This window comes from Apodemus sylvaticus, chromosome 10 (assembly GCF_947179515.1).
Source record: "Apodemus sylvaticus chromosome 10, mApoSyl1.1, whole genome shotgun sequence".
Classification (NCBI taxonomy): domain Eukaryota; kingdom Metazoa; phylum Chordata; class Mammalia; order Rodentia; family Muridae; genus Apodemus; species Apodemus sylvaticus.
In genome coordinates this window covers 7355347-7375253 of record NC_067481.1, presented here as the reverse complement: position 1 = coordinate 7375253, position 19907 = coordinate 7355347, and the positions used below count along the sequence as shown (strand labels likewise).

Below are 19907 nucleotides of genomic sequence, written 5' to 3'. Positions count from 1 at the left end.
TGTTGGGCAGAAGCAGGCAGATCTCTGTGAGTTGGAGGCCAGCCTGGTCTACAGAGTGACTAGAACAGTCTATACAGTTCTAGAACAGCCAGGGCTAGGTAAGGACCCTGTCTCAAAATAAACCAAAGGTGAAGAAATAAATAAAAACAATACAACTTTATTCTTCTACAATTCTGAAAGTAGACAGTCAATTCAACTCAGCTCAAGCCTTGACGCTGGTGCGCCTAATTGCTCTTGGATGCCCCGCCCAGGATGCCCGTCTGATTCTTGGCATTGTTGGCTGCTGGACGTACAATATCTGGACTCCTGCTGCATCTCCCCCCCCCCACCTTCTACCTACTTCTGGTGTTCTCTCTCTCTCTCTCTCTTTCTCTCTCTCTCTCCACCCCCTTCCTTCCTCTCTCTCTCTCTCTCTCTCCCTCCCTGCCTCCCTCTCTCCCTCTCCCCCCCCTCTCCCTCTCCCTCTCCCTCCCCCCTCCCTCTCCCTCTCCCTCATCCTCTCCCTCTCCCTCTCCCTCTCCCTCACCCTCTCCCTCTCCCTCTCTCTCTCTCTAACTTCCTCTATTCCTCCTTAAAAGGGACCCTTGTGGTTTTATTTTGGGCCTACTTGGATAACAGACTCATCTCAAAACCCTAACTTAAACACATGTGCACCTGTATTTCTTTGTATAAAATAATTCACGGATTATCCATATGAGGATGAAAATGTCCAAGGGGACCCATATGAGAAACAATAAATAAAGGTTAATTTCCATCATTGTCATCGTTGCTACGATTTACACAACATCCCTGAAGCAGCCTGCCTTCCTGATACCTTCCATGGTACATAGGGTATATGTGGGGATGTAGAAGGAGCCTTAACTCCCTGGAACGCCCTAAGGCTGAACTCCCAGCTCAAAGTAGAGAAGCAGGCCATGAGAGATGGATGGACAGAGTTCCAGTCACCAGCTAGGCCTGGTAAGGAAGCAGGTACAAGGCAGATGTGCAGACTCAGGCTCCAGGCTGCCTTCAGGGACCAACATCAAGGCATGGCCCCAGGTAAGGGCCTCTTGATGCTACTGTACTCTGTAGTCTCTTCACAGTCTGTCCTGGGAACGTGGGTGACTGGGCATCCGGTGTTACCATACGTAGGCTCCTGACCCAAGCCGGCCAAAGACAGAGCGGCGTATGAAATCTCCTCCCTGGGAAAGGGAGCCTGGGATACAGAAGGTGACAAAGTCAGAGAGGCTGAAGGGGAACAGTGGCCACCCAATGAGACAAGAAAAAATTCTCAGCGGAGGCAGGTCAGGTCTCCCATCCAGGTAGGAACCCCAAATAACCTTCAGCCACAATGCAACGGAGCCCCCACCCCTGCCCCAGGAGAAACACTTCCTACGGGATCCTGAGCCACTTGGGCAGACTGGCTCTTCTCTGCCCAGTGCTAGGACCAAGTTCCTCGGGGTTGGGATGTGCTGTGGAGACACTTCTGAAGCCCCTCACTCTGCTCAGACCCCACCCTCATCCGCCATGTCCACGTGGGCATGGAGTTCACTTTCCGAGGGGGCAAGGCAGCGGCAGGCTCCTGTCTCCACAGCCGCATGAAAGACGTACCATGGTGACGTATTCCACTTCCTCTTGGTGGTTCTTGCTAGAGGAGGACATGGAGGAACCCTTTTTCCAAGAGGAGCCAGGGGAGGTTCTGGGCTGCTGCAGGGACAGGTTCGCATAACAGAGATCACCCTCCAGAGACTGTACCTGGGGTTTGGGGGACACGAGGTGTGAGTCACGACATCAGCCAGTGAAAACAGATTTACTTTCTTTGCTTTCCTATGAGCCCCCCTCCCCATCGCCAAACCCATTATTTAACCAGGCCTCCCTCAATCTGGCTGTTTCTAGACCCCCTCACCCCCTTCCTCTGGCTGTTTCTAGGCTCCCCACCCTCCCAACACCCCTGTAGGTCCTGGAATCTATGGATACTTTGGTTATGCGGCTTATCTGATGCATTTGGACATAGAGGCCCCCAGGAGGTGAAACGAATGTGGAAAGGGGGAGAGAAGCCTGCTGCTCTCTTTGCCTGGCCTCTGGACACTTTTACCTGCTCTGAGGATGGCCCAGCAGCTAAAAGACAAAAAAAGAAAAAAAGAAAAATATGAAATTAGAGAGCCCATAACTGAGACTTGTTAGGTCCCTACATGCACAAGAAAGGGAAGGGGTCAGGTACACATAAGGCTCCACGTCAGACAAGAGATATGGTTTCAGTTCTGTCCCTTTGGGAGGCGCACTCTGTGACACTGGGCATCTCTGAGATGAGCGTCCCATTTCGAAACGGATTGTAACCTGCTTATGCCCAACTTCATAGCGTTGTACAAATGATCAGTGGGTGACCCTGCCTGCTCTCTGTTCTCCTGGAGCTGAGATCCCTACAGGATCCTGGGTGTATCCAGACTATCCCTCCACCAGGGACCTTCAAGGTCACCTCGAGGTCATGCCTGTTTTTACTAGCAACTGGACCACCTGGTCCTTCCCCTCACAGCCCTGTCCCAGCACCATCTAAATTCTACTTCATCTTCAGCCAGGCTTTGAGGCACAGGTAGCTGGGCCTATCCCCTCCAGATGCTTGGCCCTGCCTGACAGCTGAGTTCTGCCCCAGTTAGGATGCCCGAGCTGGGTCAGCATGGTATAGACAAAGTTTTTTGAGGTGAGTGAGGAAAAGACACATTGCTGGATCTTATAAGTTGGTGTTTTTTTTCCTACCCTTGACCCTGTCCCCTGCCCACATCCCATGCCCAGCTCTGGAGACAAAAGAAGAAACAAAGGGTGGCCCTCAGGTTTCAGTATCAAATGACCTCACACCTAGGAATAGAGAGAATACTTGAACTTGGCCATGGTCGATGCTTCTGGGAGAAGAAAGGATGAATGAGAAACAGGGTCTCGGGCCAGCAAGATGGCCAGGAGGGGGAGGGTGTTTGCTGTGGAGCCTGACAGCCTGAGATCAATTCTCAGAATACACATAGTGGAAAGAGAAAACCAGTCCCCATAGGTATCCTCCGATCTTCACACATGTGTGGTATGCATGCACACACACACACACACACACACACACACACACGTAAACACATGCAAGCACATACGTATACACACACACATGCACACACAATTTTTTTTCTTAAAAATGTCTAGTGTAGCCAGGCATAGTGGTGCACGCCTTTAATCCCCAGCACTTTGAAGGCAGAGGCTGTGAGTTTAAGAGTAGCCTGGTCTACATATGTATAGAGTTCCAGGACAGCCTGAGCTACATAGTGAGATCCGGTCTTGCAACAAACAAATAAACAAAAAGTCCTAGTCTGTCCTCTGAGACGGTAAGCCTCCTAGGCTGGGGGTGGGGATAGAGTCTAGGTAGAGGTGTGGGGGTGGGAACACCTCAGGTCAAGAGCATTCTGAGAAACGTTCCACAATTACTTGAAAATGTGGAAGTGAAGCCAGACAGGAAAGGGCTTGGTTGACCTTGTGATCTCTGAGAAGTCTTGTAATTCTGAGAGAAGGGACTCTTCCCTGTAGAGCAAGGGCACCCAAAACAAGTAGGCCAGCCTGGGATGGGGCTGATGGGCAGAGAGGAGCAAAATCTGGGGTCACAGCGATGCCCCTGATGCCCAGAGACACAAAATCCACTCACGTATGTGCACGCACCTATACCGTGTGTCTGCGTGTTTGTGTGCCTCTGTCTGTCATGTGCGTGTCTTCCTTCTCCCGTGTGAACTCAGCACCTCCTCCACAACCACATCTCCCTACAGTGAGCTGCTCTCCTAAAGCCACTGTTACCTCGGCCACCAAGACCAAGACTAGGAGACAGGGCAAGAGGCGGGTCAGAGAAGAGCAAAGATGCGCAGAGCACGCAGCTGACTCCAGATTCTGTACACGGGGTTCAAGCTCCAGATCTCCGCCAGCCTGGCCATTCTGGCACAGTCTCTCCCAGACTACGTGACTGGACGGTCCCTCAGACGCCATCTCAGAACGCAGCGCTAGCCGTTAGCCCACACCACCATCCAGCCAGCCCCAGCCTCAGGTAGATCTGAGGACGACATGCTCACCTTTCTTCTGTCTCCTCACCATCCTCCAAGCGAAGATCGAGGCCAGCAGCAGGAGAAGTAACAGGACTGCAGAGATGACTGGGAGGAGCACACCGAGGTCCAGAAACCCATCACTGTCGCCACCATCACCACTGTTGTCACTGTCAACACTGCCATGCCTGGAAGAGCAAGGGACACGTGCACTCAGGCCTGCGCCTCCCTCCTCTGAGCCCAACCCAGCCACCTGATAGCAAGGGATGGCCAAGCACCTTATGGCCTACAGAACTCTTGTTTCCAGCTAGGGGACCCTCACTCTGAACATCTTCAAAGACTGGGTGTGGAAGCTCAACAAAACTGTAGAGCGAGAGCTGGAGACATGGCTCAGCGGTTAAGAGCACCGACTATTCTTCCAGAGGTCCTGGGTTCAATTCCCAGCAACCACATGGTGGCTCGCAACCGTCTGTAATGGGATTCAATGCCCTTTTCTGGTGTGTCTGAAGAAAGCTACAATGGACTCATATCCACCCATGCATCCATACATACATACACACACACACATACATAGATATTTTTTAAAAAAAGAACTGTAGAGCAAGAGGCCTAAATCAGGCTTCCCCAAGCCTGTGCGTGTTCTCTCTAGAGACTGAAGAGCGTCTGTCAAAAGTTGTACTTACCAAGAGACGATGGTGTGACCTATGTGCATGGAGGGTCTTTGTAATCGTGACTGAGTTAAAGTAAAACCACCTGGACAACGGTGGGCCAAACCCAATGTCCATGATCCTTATCTGAAATTTGGTTTGGGTGTTTGTTTTTGCTTGAGTTCTTGTTCCTGTTGTGTGGTTGTTGGCTTGTTGGGTTTGGATTCTTGAGACAGAATCTCAGATAGGCCAGACTAACTTCAAGCTCGACATGTACATGGTAACTTGCCTCTGCTTCCCAAGCGCTGGGATCTCAGCATGCACCACCACTCCTTACAAAGAGAGAACCTTGGACTGGACACACATAGGGAGAGGTCACATGACAGAGACAGGATTCCAGTGACACAGCTAGAGACACCAGCACTGCTGCCAACAGGGGCCGGGGAGGGGGGTTGCTAGTGGTTTAGAGCCCTTACTGTTCTTACAGAGGTTTTGTCCCCAGCACCTGCACATGGGAGCTCACAACTGCCCAATTCCAGGGAATCAGAATCCCTTGTGTGGGCCCCATGGGCACCAGACACCAGTGTAGTTCACAGACACACATGGAGACAAATGCCCTGGTACATAAAACAAAAATACTATTTTTAAAATATAAATTTAAAAATATTATTGCCACACCTAGAAGCTAGAAGGAAGGCTTGGAACAAGATGTCGCTTTGGAGCCTATAGAGGTGGCTGTATTTGAAGATAGGGTCTCTGAGTGAGGTCATTGGGATGGGCTTTAATGCAAACAGAGTCCTCACAAGAAGCATCTGGGGTCTGGGAGATGGCCAAGTCAATGAAGTGTTTGATTTTCAAGTATGAAGACCTGAGGTCAACCTCTAGGACCCACATTAAAAAGCTAGACATGATGGTATTCTCCTGCAATTTTGGTGCCTAGGAGGTGAAGACAGGGGAGCCCCAGGTTCCTGGTTAGCCAGTCTAGACTACTTGGTGAGTACCATCCAATGAGAGACTCTGTGAAAAAGAAAGATGCAGTGTCTGAGGAACAACATTAGAGGTTCTCTAGGCTACACACACACACACACACACACACACATGCACATACACACACAGACATACACACATACACACACACATACACAAACACACACACATACACACACACATACACACACACATACACACACGCACATATACACACACACATACACACATGCACATACACACACACATACACACATGCACATACACACACATACACATACACACACGCACATATACACACACATACACACATGCACATACACACACATACACACATGCACATACACACACATACACACACACATACACACACACACACACACACACACGCGAGAAAGAGAAAGAGAGGGGGGGACAACAGCAAAAAAACAAAAGGAGAAGAGGAAAGTGATCTGTTACATATTAAAAACCACTTGGAAGGCCCCGCGTGTGGTTCTGTGGTTGAGCCCTTGCTAGCGTGTGTGAGGCCCCAAGTTCAGCCCTCAGAACTGCAAAACCTAAACAAACAAAAGCCTCAAGACAGAGGGCAAAACATGGAGTGGGGTGACGGGGTTTCTGGTGGTAGAAAGACTGGGAATCTTCTATGAAGCCTTGTGGAAAGGATCCATCAATAGGGGCCCTTGGGAAGAGCTGAAAACAAAGCCAAGAGACTGGACAGATTGGTCAGCGGTTAAGAGCACCTACTGCTCTGGTTGAGGACCTGGGTTCGGTTCCCAGCACCCACATGGTGGTCACAACCATCTGTAACTCCAGTTCCAGGGAATCCAGTGTCCTCTTCTGACCTCTGTGCACATCGGGCACACATAGTGAGTGGTACACAGACAAACATACAGGCAAAACACCCTTACACATACAATAGATTATCAAAGCAAATAGGTGAACACAAAGTCCACCCTATGCCCTATGAGACCAAAAGCTAGAAACAAGAAGAGGCCTCTCAGATTCAAGAAAGTTCTTTGATGGCTAGTGCCTGAGCTCGTTACTAAAGAATAAACCTGGCCGTGCTACCAAAAAATTTCTACCCAAGATCTAGGGTCAAGAGTCACTGAGAAGCCACCTAGGCTGTGTGTCAGTTCCTGTGAAGTGGGTACATTTGTACCCGTCCATTCCTCCTCGTGGGGTGATCCTAGGCAGGGTCAAAGATAGCATCAGATGAGGGCTGAGCTACAGTTCAGCTGGTGGAGTTCTTGCCTAGCATGCAGGAACTGAGTTCAATCCCTGGCAGGCACAAACAGGGTGTGGGGCAAGCACCTGGGATAAAAGCAAGCAGGAGACAGAGGCAGAAAGACCAGAAGTCCAAGGTCATCCTCAGCTATGTAGTGTGTTCAAGGTCGCCCTGAGCTGCAGGAAACTCTGCAGCTTAGGGGACACGGGTGAGGAAGAAAAGAAAATGAGAGAAAGGAAGAGGAAAGGAAAAGATGTCACTTTGGCTAGTGACATCATTGAATAGCTGCCATTATGACCAATATGTGTGCTTGTGTGTGTGTGTGTGTGTGTGTGTGTGTGTGTGTGTGCACATGTGTACAGTGTCCTCAGAGGCAATAGAGGGTGGATCCCCTGGGACTGGCGTTACAGATGGCTGTGAGTACCATGTGCATGCTGGGAATGCACTGTAAAAGCAGCCAGTGCTCCAAACTTCTGAGACTTCTCTCCAGCCCCCTTATCAGTTATTTGAAGAGCTCTAGGGGATCAAGCTCTCCACAGTTCTCCATGGCCTCCTAGAAGTTGGACCAAGGGCCATCCCTGTGGCCCTGAGTCTCTCTCTCTCTCTCTCTCTCTCTCTCTCTCTCTCTCTCTCTCTCTCACACACACACACACATACACACACACACACACACAAGAGCCACACTAACCTGGCTGACTTCACATAACTCTCTCTCTCCCACCAAGCACTACACTCACGCCAGAAATGAACTAGTTCCAGTTAAAGTCGGATGAATGAATGAACAAATGATCCAGCAAACCTAGAAGCCACCTTCTGTTCCAGGATTGGGACTCCCTGACAACTGAAGACAAGTCAGGAGGGCCAGCATTTTGAACTATGCAAATAGAGCCTGAGACTTCAGAGACTATTGGAAGAGTTTGGCCTAACTGGGCTACAGAGAACAGCAGCATCCGAACGACTTACCTGTCATCAGAGTAGTAGCTGGTCAGCGTTGTAAACATGCTGGTCTCTTTTGCCGCGGTTGTCACTGTGGAGATGGTGGTGGTGGAGGTGATGGGGGGCGTGGTTGGCACTGTAATGGGTGCTTGGGTTGCTTGGCACAAGATAGATTAGGACACTATTCCAGTTACCCACTTGCAGTGTGCACTTGCTCTGAGACTGTGATGGAATCCCAGCCACCCCAGCCAGAGGACCCCGGAACAAGGCGGTGGCAAGCAATCACAGCTGGTCTATAATATCCTCTAGGTCTCTAAGAGAAGCCGGAGCTTCTGAGGCAGAAGGTGCTGGAAGCAAGTCCCAGGAGGATGGTGAGCTAGAACAGCTGCGTACCTCACCTGTGGTGATGGCGCCTCAGCCAATGCCTCCCTCCAAGAGACAGGAAGCTTGAAGAGTTGCTAACATAACCTAGATTGGAAACTTCTAAGGTCACCAGCTAACATTGGAGCTAAAGAGATGGCTCTGCTGTTAAAAGCACACAATGTTCTTATAGAGGACACAGGTTCAGTTCCCAGCACCCACCTGGTGACTCACAACCATCAGTAACTACAGCTCTAGAGTATCTGATGCCCCTTTCTGGACTCGATGGTCACATGACACATACCTACATGTGTGCTGTCAAAATATAAATAAACTATATATAAACTAAATAAGCATCCTTTTAATAGTGAAAAGAAAATCCTAATAGTCAGGAGGACACATTGGTAGGGACAAATTAAGAAGTTTCAATAATAAGGGCAACCTTCTTCCAAGGGCATTATCAGGGTTCAGCAAGTTAACTCAAGGTTTGCACCATGCTGAACCTCAGGGAGTCCTGGTGATGGTGGACTGACTGACTGCTCGCATCTGCTACCTCTATCCTCCAAGTGCCCTATGATGTGGTACTGCCTGCCTGAGGCTGGCTGAGCTGAGCCCAAGAGAGAAACTACTCCAATCCTATACACCAAGACCTCTGAGCTAGCACCACCACCACCGCCGCCACCACTGCCACCGTCACCACCACCATAGCCACCACCACCACCACCACTGCCACCAACACTACCATCACCAACACTGTCACCATCACCACCACCACCACCACCACCATTACAACCACCACCATTGCCGCCACAACCACCACCACTGCCACCAACACTACCATCACCAACACTGTCACCATCACCACCACCACCAACAACAACAACACTGCCACCAACACTACCATCACCAACACTGTCACCATCACCACCACCACCACCACCACCACTGCCACTATTACCACCACCACCATTGCCACCACCACCACCACCACCCACCCACCCACCCACCATGAGCTCTGCACTCTAGAAGGATTCTCAGAGAACATCATTAATGGGCACAAATGGGCTCCTCAGGACACTGCAGACATCAGTAATGCAACTGTGTGTGAAGCCTTTTCTAGACCTTGCAAGTTAGACCACAACACCAGAACTAAACTGGTACCATTTCCCTCGGGATGGATATAGAGGGGCGGGGAACAGCATCAGGTGAAGGGCAACACCTGGAGCTCCTCAGAGAGCAAGGCAAACTTTCCACAGAACTCAAGGAAAGCCTTGGCAGGGATTGGAGATTGCAAACCATTGGAAGGGGTATCTTTGGCCTATGAGCTGGAGGTGGGTACAACCCTGTCCTCTCCTGGAATAGACTCAGGATGGAGCTGTGCAGTGAACAGGAGGGGAAAGTGCGTGGAATCTCTGGGAGTCGGGAGGCATTTAAAAGAAGAGAAGGAGGGATTGATTGACAGTTAAGAGCCCTGGCTGCTTCTCCAGAGGTTCAGGGTTTGATTTCCAGCACCCACATGGTGACTCATAGCTGTCTATAACTCCAGTTCCAAAGGGTTTGGCACCCTCACACAGACGTACATGCAAGCAAAACATCAGTGCACATAAAATAAATATTTGGAGAGGCGGGGGTAGAGAGAACCTGCCTCTTCGAATCCCAAGCAATCAATCAAGGGTATATGGGACTTCAGGACTCTACCTCCCCCACTGTGCAAGAGCTCTATTGAGTGACGGCTAATTCCTGAGACCTGAGAGACCAGAAAGGGCACTTAAAGAGATGTTCACACGCCTCTTACCTGGGTCAATGTTCACATTCACTTCAAACATGTGATCATTTCCAAATTTTGTAATTCCACACCAGTAAATGCCAGCATCCTTCATCCTCAGATCCTCCATGGTCACCGTGAAGATGAAGCGTGTCTGGTCGTCCCTGATGGACACACGGTTCTTCTTCACCATCTGTTCTGATGCATCGGTTTCAACGAGAATCTCACATGATTTCCGATAAGCTCCTTGGCACCAGTACTTCTGGTAATCCTTCCAGCCTGAGTTATATCTGCACTGCACTGTCAAGGAGCCCTGCTCCTGACCTCTCACCTCTGCTGGACCTGTGACCTCCTGAGTAGTGGAGCCGCCTGGAAAACACAAACACACAGACCACTGATCTCCTCCTCCAAGGGCGGGGCACAGTGCCAATTCCAAAAGCATCTTTAATTGAATGGTGGTCAAAGGATAGACACCCCTCCTCCAAAACAGGCTGCCTGCCATCCCTCAATATCCTGCTGAGTCAGAGAAGCCAGGAAAATTCTAGAGAAAACAATTACAGCCAAGCATGGCAGCACAAGCTTTAATTCCAGTACTTAATAGACAAAAAACAAGCAAAGTTTCAAAGTCTCTAAGTTCAAGGCCAGCCTGGACCAAGATTGCAAGTTCCAAGATAGCCAGGACCACATAGAGACCCTAGTGTGAGTGAGACCATGACTTCCATCTCTCACACCTGCCCTCCGCCCACCACATAAACAACATCCAGGTGTGGTGTTGCACACACCTAAACCCATCAGTCAAGAGGTTGAAGCAGGAGGACCATGAATTTAAAGCTAGCCTGGGCTACATAGTGAGACTCTGACTCAAAAACAAGTTACTCTTCCCTATGTGTATGTATGTGTATGGGGGTGTGTGTGTTTGATGCGTGTGTGTGTGTGTGTGTGTGTGTGTGTGTGTGTGTGTGTGTTATGCATGAGGCTGAGTGAATTCCCAAACAGCAGAGGAGGCTCGGGTACCCTGAGCTATTATTCCTCCTTATACTTTTTTTAAAGATTTATTTATTTGTTTGTTTGTTTTTAAAAGAATTCTTTAATTTATTTATTTTATGCATACTAGTCCACTGTCACTGTCTTCAGACACACCAGAAGAGGGCACCAGATCCCATTACAGATGGCTGTGAGCCACCATGCGGTTGCTGGGAATTGAACTCAGGACCTCTGGAAGAGTCGTCGGTGCTCTTAACTGCTGAGCCACCTCTCTATAGCCCCTTTAAGATTTATTTTTATTTTATGTGTATGGGTATTTTCCCTACTTATATGTCTGTGTGCCACATGAAAACCTGGTGCCTTCAGAGACCAGAAGAGGGCATCAGATCCCCTTGACTTGGAGTTACAGGTGATTGTGACCCACTGCGTGGCTGTTGACAAATGAACCAGAGTCCTCTGTAAGAACAAGTGCTCCTTAACGGCTGAGCCATCTCTCTAAAAGCCCTCTGCTTTCTTCTTTTGAGACAGTCTCTCACCTCCGTCTAGAGCTGTGCTACGGCCAGCAATCGCCAGCAAGCCATCCCTGTCTCTGCTGCTCACAGCACTGGGTGATAGAGTACACAGGAGCACATGAGCAGCCACAGCCTGGCTTTTTAGATGGGGACCGGGATTCGAACTCAAGTCCTCTTGCTAACACAGTGACTGCTCTTACCAACCGTGCCATCTCTCCAGTGCAAAACCCACATATGTGTGAAGGTCCTCTTACAACTTTCCTCATGCTGTGCTGGTGTGCAGAGGTAGGATTAGAAGATCCATGTCCACAGGACATGGACTCTTAGACCTGGACGCTCTGAGGAAGTCCAGCACAGCCACATCTAATAGCCCTGAGAGGCTGTTGGTGGAGGTTCCAGTGGGGCTCCTATAGTCACTCACCTTGAATGAATGACTCTGGTGTCTATGTTCTGTGGCCCCTCACACCCAGGTCCCATCGTGTGCATGAACTGCATTGCCAAAAAGGCAAACGTGATTTCCAGATGGATTTTCCATGCTATTCCCTTGACCTTGGAGTCCATCCCATTCTGGTTTCACACCATCCTACCTCGAAGTGTTCTTGATGGGGAGAGAGGTTTGTTGTTTTTTTGTTTTTTGTTTTTTGATTGTTTGTTTTTTTCTGCTTTCTCACCTTTGAAAGACTCGGGGTACCCTGAAATGTTCCTTTTCCAGAATAATTTTTGGGAGCTAGCGAGATGGCTCAGAGGGTAAAGGCACTTGCCACCAAGCCTGAGGACCTGAGGTTGATCCCTAGGACCTACGTGGTAGGGGAGAACTGGCTCCTGAAAGCTGTCCTCTGACGTCCACATGCGCGGCCGCTCGCAGGAATGCACACGGCCCATACATGCACAAGTAATTAGAGAAAGGAGGGGAAAGGTAGCTTGGCACTTACGAAGTATCCTTCAGTTAATCTATGCTGACCACGTGCTTTCACTACGTGTGCCGTCTGTCCTTGTGAGGCAGAGGCCTCTACTTAGTTACTGCTTCCCTCCCTTTTGTCTCTATCAAAGAAGTTCCGAGGTTGAGTTGGGACATGCGTTAGCCTTTTGTTGTTGTCGTCTCTGTGATAAAATATCTGACAGAATCAACCTGAGAAGTGAAGGGTTCTTCTGACTCATCGTGTCAGGGAGGAGGTGACAGAGCAAGTGGCTCACATCCTGACAATCAGGAAGAAGGGTGGTAAGGGCTGAGAGGGATAGCATAGCGAGAAGAGAAGAGGGAGAGGAGGAGAAGGGGGGAGGAGGAGAAGGGGGAGGAGAGGAAGAGGAAGAAGCAGAGGTAGAGGAGGAAGGGAGAAAGAGGAAGGAGAGAGAGAGAGAGAGAGAGAGAGAGAGAGAGAGAGATTGTACCAACTGTCATTTCCTCCTTATCCCGTCTGGCTCCTCAGCCTGCTGGATGAAGCTGCCCACATCAGCGTGGGTCTCCCCAGTAATTGATCCCTGGAAAACGCCCTCACAGGCACACTTTAGAGGTACGCTTTCCTAATCTCTTGGGCACTTACCAATCCACCCTACACTTACCGTTACAATGGGTCTATGGTACGGCCTTACTTCCTAAGTTAATTTCCCATCTGTGTAATTTTCTTCCTATTTCCTTGAGATTACTACATGGTATCATTTTCTGGTGTCATTTGCCTTGTTAGTAAACCTTGTTCCAAAACTAGCAAGATGGCTCACCGGAGAAAGGTACCTCCCACCAAAACAGACCACCTGAGGTCAATCCCCAGAACCCAGAACCCACATAGGAAGAAAGAGGGAATTGACTCCCACAGTTGTCCTCTGACTTCCATGTGGGTATGCTTCCTCCCCCACTTACCCCTTTTCTCTCTCTCTCTCTGTCTGTCTGTCTGTCTGTCTCTGTCTCTGTCTCTGTCTCAGTCCAGGGTCTTACTATTCCTAAATTTCTTTCCTTTCTTTATGTGTATATGTGTATGAGTATGTGCTTATAGGTATGTGCACATGATTACAGATCCCCATGAAGCCCAAAAGGGACATCAGAGCTGGAGTGACAGGTGGTTGTGAGAACTCGGGTCCTCTGGGGGGAAAAAAATCAAGCCTTTTTAATTGCTGAGCCATCACTTCATCCCCCATGTTTGAAATGTCAATGTCTAAATACAAAAGCTGAATACACACTTCGCTATAAGACTCTAGAGCCCTGAGAAATGTCCTGCTCAAGGGATACGAAATTGAAAGCCATCTGCTAAAAATACTTTAAGCCTAGAAGAGAAGCTTAGGGGCACAGTGGAAACCACCAGAATACAAAGCAAGAAGCCCCTCTTCAGTGGTCTAACTCGGCAGGCCCTAGAGCGGCGGTTCTCAACCTTCCTAACAGTTCCTCACGTCATGGTGACCCACCCACCCCCAACAATAAAATCGTTTTCATTGCTGCTTCATCATTTTGCTCCTGTTATGAATCACATATCCTTGGAGATAGAGGTTTGCCACAGGGGTCATGACCCACAGGTTGAGAACCACTGCACTAGAGTACCTGTGTACCTGTGTTTACCTCAGCGCTAGCCGCAATAACCCAGCCACGAATCAAAGTCCGCTGACAGGTGAATAGACAAAGGAGATGACACATAACTACACAATGTTGCCCGCAGGGAAAGACATTGAACAGGAGGCCATCTTGTTAAAGAGAGTGCACAGATTCAGAAAGGCAAATATCACATGTTTTCTCTCCTACACAAACTCCAGATTTTAAAAAATGAAATAAAATAAGCAGGAAGCAGAGGAGGGTATTTAGGGAGGAAAAGGGGACCAGTAAAAATGGGGGAGAAAGACGGAAAGAAGACAAGAATCTAAGTAAGTGATATGTACACATGAAAAGAACACTAAGAACTCAGGATTTGGTGCTATTTATTTTAAGACGGTCTGTCTCACCCTGCACCCTGACTAGCCTGGAACTTGCTATGTAGACGAGGTCATCCTTAAACTCACAGAGATTCACCTGCCTCTGTCTTCCAAATGAAGAGAGAGGAAAGGTGTGCATCATTGTGTTCAAGAGTAAATTCTCTTTCTTTCAGATCAAAACTGTATCCCAGTACCAGAAAGCCCCCTTCTGCGGTCTAACTCAGCACATACTAACTCAAGCAAGTGCTTCTCAACCTTCCTAATGCTGCACCCACACTCTAACACAGTTCCACATGTTATGGTGACCCCCACCCCAGCCACAAAATTATTTTTGTTGCTACTTTGTAATTGTAATTTTGCTACTGTTATAAATCGTATTATGAATATTTTTGGAGGTAGATGGGAGGCAGAAGGATCACTAGTTAGAGGGCCAGCCAGCCTTGGCTACTTAGAGTGTACCTCCCCTCCTCCATCTCAAAACACAGGAAAGCACTGTCAGCCCTCTGTCTGTGGCCTTGTCCCCTGTCCCCTCTTCACCTTTCAGTCCGCGGCCACTTCTGATAGCGCCTTCTCTCCTGGTTGCCACGCATCACCCCTCCGTCAGTTCTGAATGGCAGCATTTTTTTCCCTTCAGCGACCTGTCCCCACAATCATTTCTCCCCCCAAAGCCTTCCTTCCCTTTCTGGAACACAATCACACAGTGACAATCCAGCCTCATCAGACATTCTCCTGAGCAACCAGAGCTCTCCTGTCTTTCAAAGACTGATGAGGCCCATCTGTGTGTCTGGCCACTGTGCAGTAGACCAGTCTGTCTGACCAGTCCTGCAGTAGTCTAGAATTGTGCCTAGGACAGAGCTTAAGAGCTCAATATTTCTGCCACAACGGCACCACAGCAGTGGGGTAGTGGACCGAAGATGCCTTCTTGCTGGGCAGCTGCTTCCTCTGGCTGCCTGTTGAGCATGCTCACCTGAGATCCAGAGGAGGAAGGGGACCAGCAACGACAACTGCATCTTCTCACACCGAGCCACCTTGGTGGAGCCTGCCAGCAAGAGCAGGCTGCATGCTCCACTCCCACGTCTCCTGGGCCTCTGGCTTCCCTCCCTCTCACCGGGCACTTCCTCCTTTTGCCACTTCCCGCTGGCAAATAAAACCAAAAGAGGAAGGAGGTGTGAGGAGAGAAGTAGAATGCAAGAAGTCAGGCTTGTGAAAAGGGCTTGAGGAACATCGTCCTCCTCAGCACCAGACGACTTCTCTGGAGAGAGAACTGGGGCCTCCTACTCTGTATATGCAGGTCCGGTGATTCTGGGTCGCTTCAGCTAGAGCTAGAGTTGCTGGAGCCCAGAAGGCCAGAGCTTCAATAGGCTGAAGGGTGCCAGAAGCGAACCTCTGGAACAGAGAGGCTGGAATGGGGGGAACAGAGGGAGCTGAGGAGGTGTCATAGCCAGCCTCATCGTGGGTGGCAGGCACAGCTATAATCCAAGAAATTTAAGAGGCAGAAACAGGGGGATTCAAAGTTTGACTCAAAGCTGAGCTATGCAGTCAGTTCAAGGCTAGCCTGAGCTACATAATGACACCTGTCCAAGAGGAGGGGAGGAAGTATTGCTCAGTGGCAGAGTTCTTGCCTAACATAAGCAAGGCCTTGAGTCTGAGCCTCAGCACCCTCAACCCTTTACAAAATTACAAAAACAGGGGATCAGATGATCAGGATTTATGAACAGGGATCCACATACCCAGAAGGCTCTGCTTTGATAGCACTCGTATTGATCTGCCCCAGACTACTGGGTAATAGAGATAAACTTAACCTGTATTCCCCAGAAATTTAGTGACTATCCCAGGGCTAGCCCCACAGCCCTCCTCAGGAAACTAGCTTGTTTTTCTGACTTCTACCCTTACTCCCACGCCCTCCCCGCTGCAACTACTTTGTCCAAATAAGAAAAGAAGGAAGGTCAGCCTTGATGACCACTCTTCAATTATGACACTGTGTCCTCCATCTCACGAACACCCCTTTTCAGGAAGCCCTTAGAATAGGGTCACTTTGGGTAGGTGCTATAGACACCCTGTGACACCTTGCTTTGTGGTGCCCTCAAGTCCTGGCCAGGCTAACCAGCAGTGAGGAGGCTTGTTGGAGGGACTGTTTACACTGAAAACACCAGCCTCTGATAAGCCACTGCATTTCCAGGATGTGGCCAGAGATGGCCGCTTACTTTACATATTTCTAGGCCATAAAGGAAAGCCAACAAGGGTTTTCACTCACCACTGTTGATCAAACAGGTTTCTTCCCAGGGTTCATCAAGATAGGCAGTGGCGACCTCCTCCTCCTCTGCAACATGTAGAATGGTTTTCAGGGGGGTGGTCAACCGGCTCAGGGACCCTGAAAACCAAAGGGACATGTTCATGGAGGGTATAGCACTGACTTCTCCTTTCTTGGGCAGAGGTAGAAGAAAAAAGCAGAGCTGTCTGACAGGGGCCTATGGTCAGATCCTCTGATCCTGGTCCTGTCCAACTGACCCATCCAAGATGGAGGGCCATCCTAAGAATCAGGAACACAGACTTATTCAAGCCACTGTGAGTTATAGTGAGACCACCCCTTAAACAGGGGTCTATAGGGGTCTCCTGGTGTACTGGCTGGTTTTGTGTGTCAACTTGACACAGGCTGGAGTTATCACAGAGAAAGGAGCTTCAGTTGGGGAAGTGCCTCCATGAGATCCAGCTGTGGAGCATTTTCTCAATTAGTGATCAAGGGAAGAGGGCCCCTTGTGGGTGATGCCATCCTGGGCTGGTAGTCTTGGGTTCTATAAGAGAGCAGGCTGAGCAAGCCAGGGGAAGCAAGCCAATAAGAAACATCCATGGCCTCTGCATCGGTTCCTGCTTCCTGACCTGCTTAAGTTCCAGTCCTGACTTCCTTTTGTAATGAACAGCAACACAGAAATGTAATCTGAATAAACCCTTTCCTCCCCAACTTGCTTCTTGGTCATGATGTTTTTTGCAGGAATAGAAACCCTAAGACAAATTGGTACCAGGAGTGGGGTGTTCCTGTGACAACCTGACCATGTTTAGGGTAGGACTGTGGAAGGACTTTGGAAATTTGGGCTAGACAATATATTCAGTGTTAAGAGCTCTATAGGATGTTGTGTAGGAGCTTGGAAAATAATGTTGAGAACAGAGTAGAAGATGGAGGCCTGGCTTGTGAAATTTCAGAAGGAAGATTAAAGATTCTCATCAGGACTATGTTTTGATTGTGAAGAGTCTGTGATTTTGGTTAGCTGGAGCTTTGTCCTGTGGTCACTGAAACTAAACTGTCATACCCCTAGCTAGATGGGGCTTCCCTTCAAGGCCCCATACCAAATTTAGTATTCATAACTTGGAACTCTTTTTCTGCCAAGGGTCCCAGGATTGCACCAGCCTCAGGCCTGAAGTAGATCTCCAATGACTCATCCCCTGGTCTCACATCCTCTTACCTCAGAGCTTTTCTCTCTAAAGATATTCTATTTCCCCTTGAACCTAGACAGACACGTGACCTGTTTTGCCTTCTACAGTATGGAAGAAGTGGGGTGTGCCAGCCCACAGCCCTAGCTTAGTGCCACCATATTTCCTCCTGCACTTCCTGCTTCTGACAGGAACCTGTGGGCCTGCTGGGTGGACACTGGAGACAAAGCGAGCAGAGCTGAGCTGCCTTGGTCACCAGCCAGCAGACCACAGTCATACCAGGGAGTCTAGCTGAGGGCAGAATGGCCACCCGGACCTAGTGCAGCATTACAGTGCTGGTAGAGAAAAACTAAAATCCCCTGGAAGCAAGACCTGCCCTTCTGCTCTAAAGCTGTAGCTATCCCAGGCTCCTGTGGACTCCTTTTCTATCTGTTTCTCTCATAGCACTTGACCATGGCTCCTCCTGCCTTTCTTCCCCCAGACCCTACCTCACTGTCTCCTTGACGCTGTTCAGATTGCAGCCAGCCATGGAACTATGGCGCTGTTGTGGCTTCTGAATGAAAACAGTACATTTGTCTAGATGACTCAAGGTTCAAGAGCACAGACTGCTCGTGCAAAGGCCTGAATTTGGTCCCCAGCACTCACATTGCGTGGCTGATAACCAACTGTAACTCCAGTTAACTCTAGTTAATTCTGGGGGATTTAACGCCCTCTTCTGACTTCCGCATGCAAGCATACACATGTGCACATAGCCACAAGTAAACACACATATACATGTAATTAAAAATAAAGTCGGATGCACGCCTTTAATTCCAGCCCTCAGAAGGCAGAGGCAGGTGGATCTCTGAGTTTGAGGCCAGCTTGGTCTACAGAGTAAGTTCCAGGATAGTCAGGGCTACACAGAGAAACCTTGTCTCAAAAAACCTAAGTAAATAAATAAATACTTCAAAATTTTACATCTGTCTAATTTATTAAAGTAACACGCTCATTTTGGGAAACAGAGAAGAAGATAGGAAAGAGGAAATCTTTAAGAGAAGAAAGAATTAGTCAGGATCATGGTTTTGTAGAGTTGAATTCACAGCCACTTGGTCCCGTGTGCTTGGGCAGAACATCAAGTGGTGGGAACACAGGGCAGAGGTAACTGATCTTGCTGTGGCCACCCAGGAAGCAGAAACTGGGGGAATACCAGAACCCACCTAGATTCCTCCTGGTTTCCTTCCATTCCATCTGGGCTCCAATCCACGGGATGATGCCACCCATCTTCAGAGTGAGTCTTCCGAGCACAGACGTGAGCATGAATAGTCCTGTTCTCAGTTCAGGTTGGCAATAAGGATTGACCCGCATACTTCGTTTGTTCCAAGAAACTGGCTGACACGATTGTGGGCTCTGATTAGTCACAAGTCCAAAAGGGTGAAAGCCATCAAAGCCTGAACATTCTCAGCTGGGAGCTGAGGCTGCATGTGTGTGTGTGTGTGTGTGTGTGTTTGACAGTGTCACTGAGCAGCCCCCGCTTAACCTCTGATTCACTATACATGACTCCAGACTGGCCTCTAACTTGCAGTCCTCCTGCCTCAGCTTTCTGAGGGCTAACATTAGAGGTATGCACGATCCTGAAATAAAAATTTAATTATGGGGCTGGGCAGTGGCGCACGCCTGTAATCCCAGCACTCTGGAAGGCAGAGGCAGGCAGATTTCTGAGTTCGAGGCCAGTCTGGTCTACAGAGCGAGCTCCAGGACAGCCAGGGCTGCACAGAGAAACCCTGTCTCAAAAAAACCAAATCCAAAAAAAAACAAAAAAAATTTTTAATTATGCAGCTGAGGACCTCACAAATTATCAGACTTCAAGTCGGCCATATGGAAATGTGAACCAAATCAAGATTCCCATGAGGCAACTTTGTAAGTGAAAAGAGAGTAAAACTGAACCATTGTCTACCTCCCTTGCTCAAACACACACACACACACACACACACACACACACACACACACATGTACACACATGTACACTACACACACCTGGTCACAGGCTTTGTTCACTTTCCTAGTGTGTTCTTTTTTCTGAGAACCATTTATGCTGTGAAGAATGTTAGCGTTTTTGCCTGTCATGTCTTACAATATTTTTCTCTCAACTGTCTTTGT

General features: G+C 49.0%; 1 protein-coding gene across 1 annotated transcript; it reads right to left on the bottom strand.

The window, feature by feature from the left end:
• Positions 1-529: 529 nt before the first annotated feature.
• On the bottom strand, positions 530-15497 carry Cd300lf (CD300 molecule like family member f). Its single transcript, XM_052195408.1, has 7 exons — positions 15313-15497; positions 9988-10326; positions 7860-7989; positions 4068-4225; positions 2075-2097; positions 1591-1734; positions 530-1195 (listed from the first exon to the last, which is right to left on the bottom strand). Exons 1-7 carry the CDS (start codon positions 15353-15355, stop codon positions 1022-1024), a joined length of 1011 nt encoding a protein of 336 aa, XP_052051368.1. The 5' UTR covers positions 15356-15497; the 3' UTR covers positions 530-1021.
• Positions 15498-19907: the final 4410 nt, after the last annotated feature.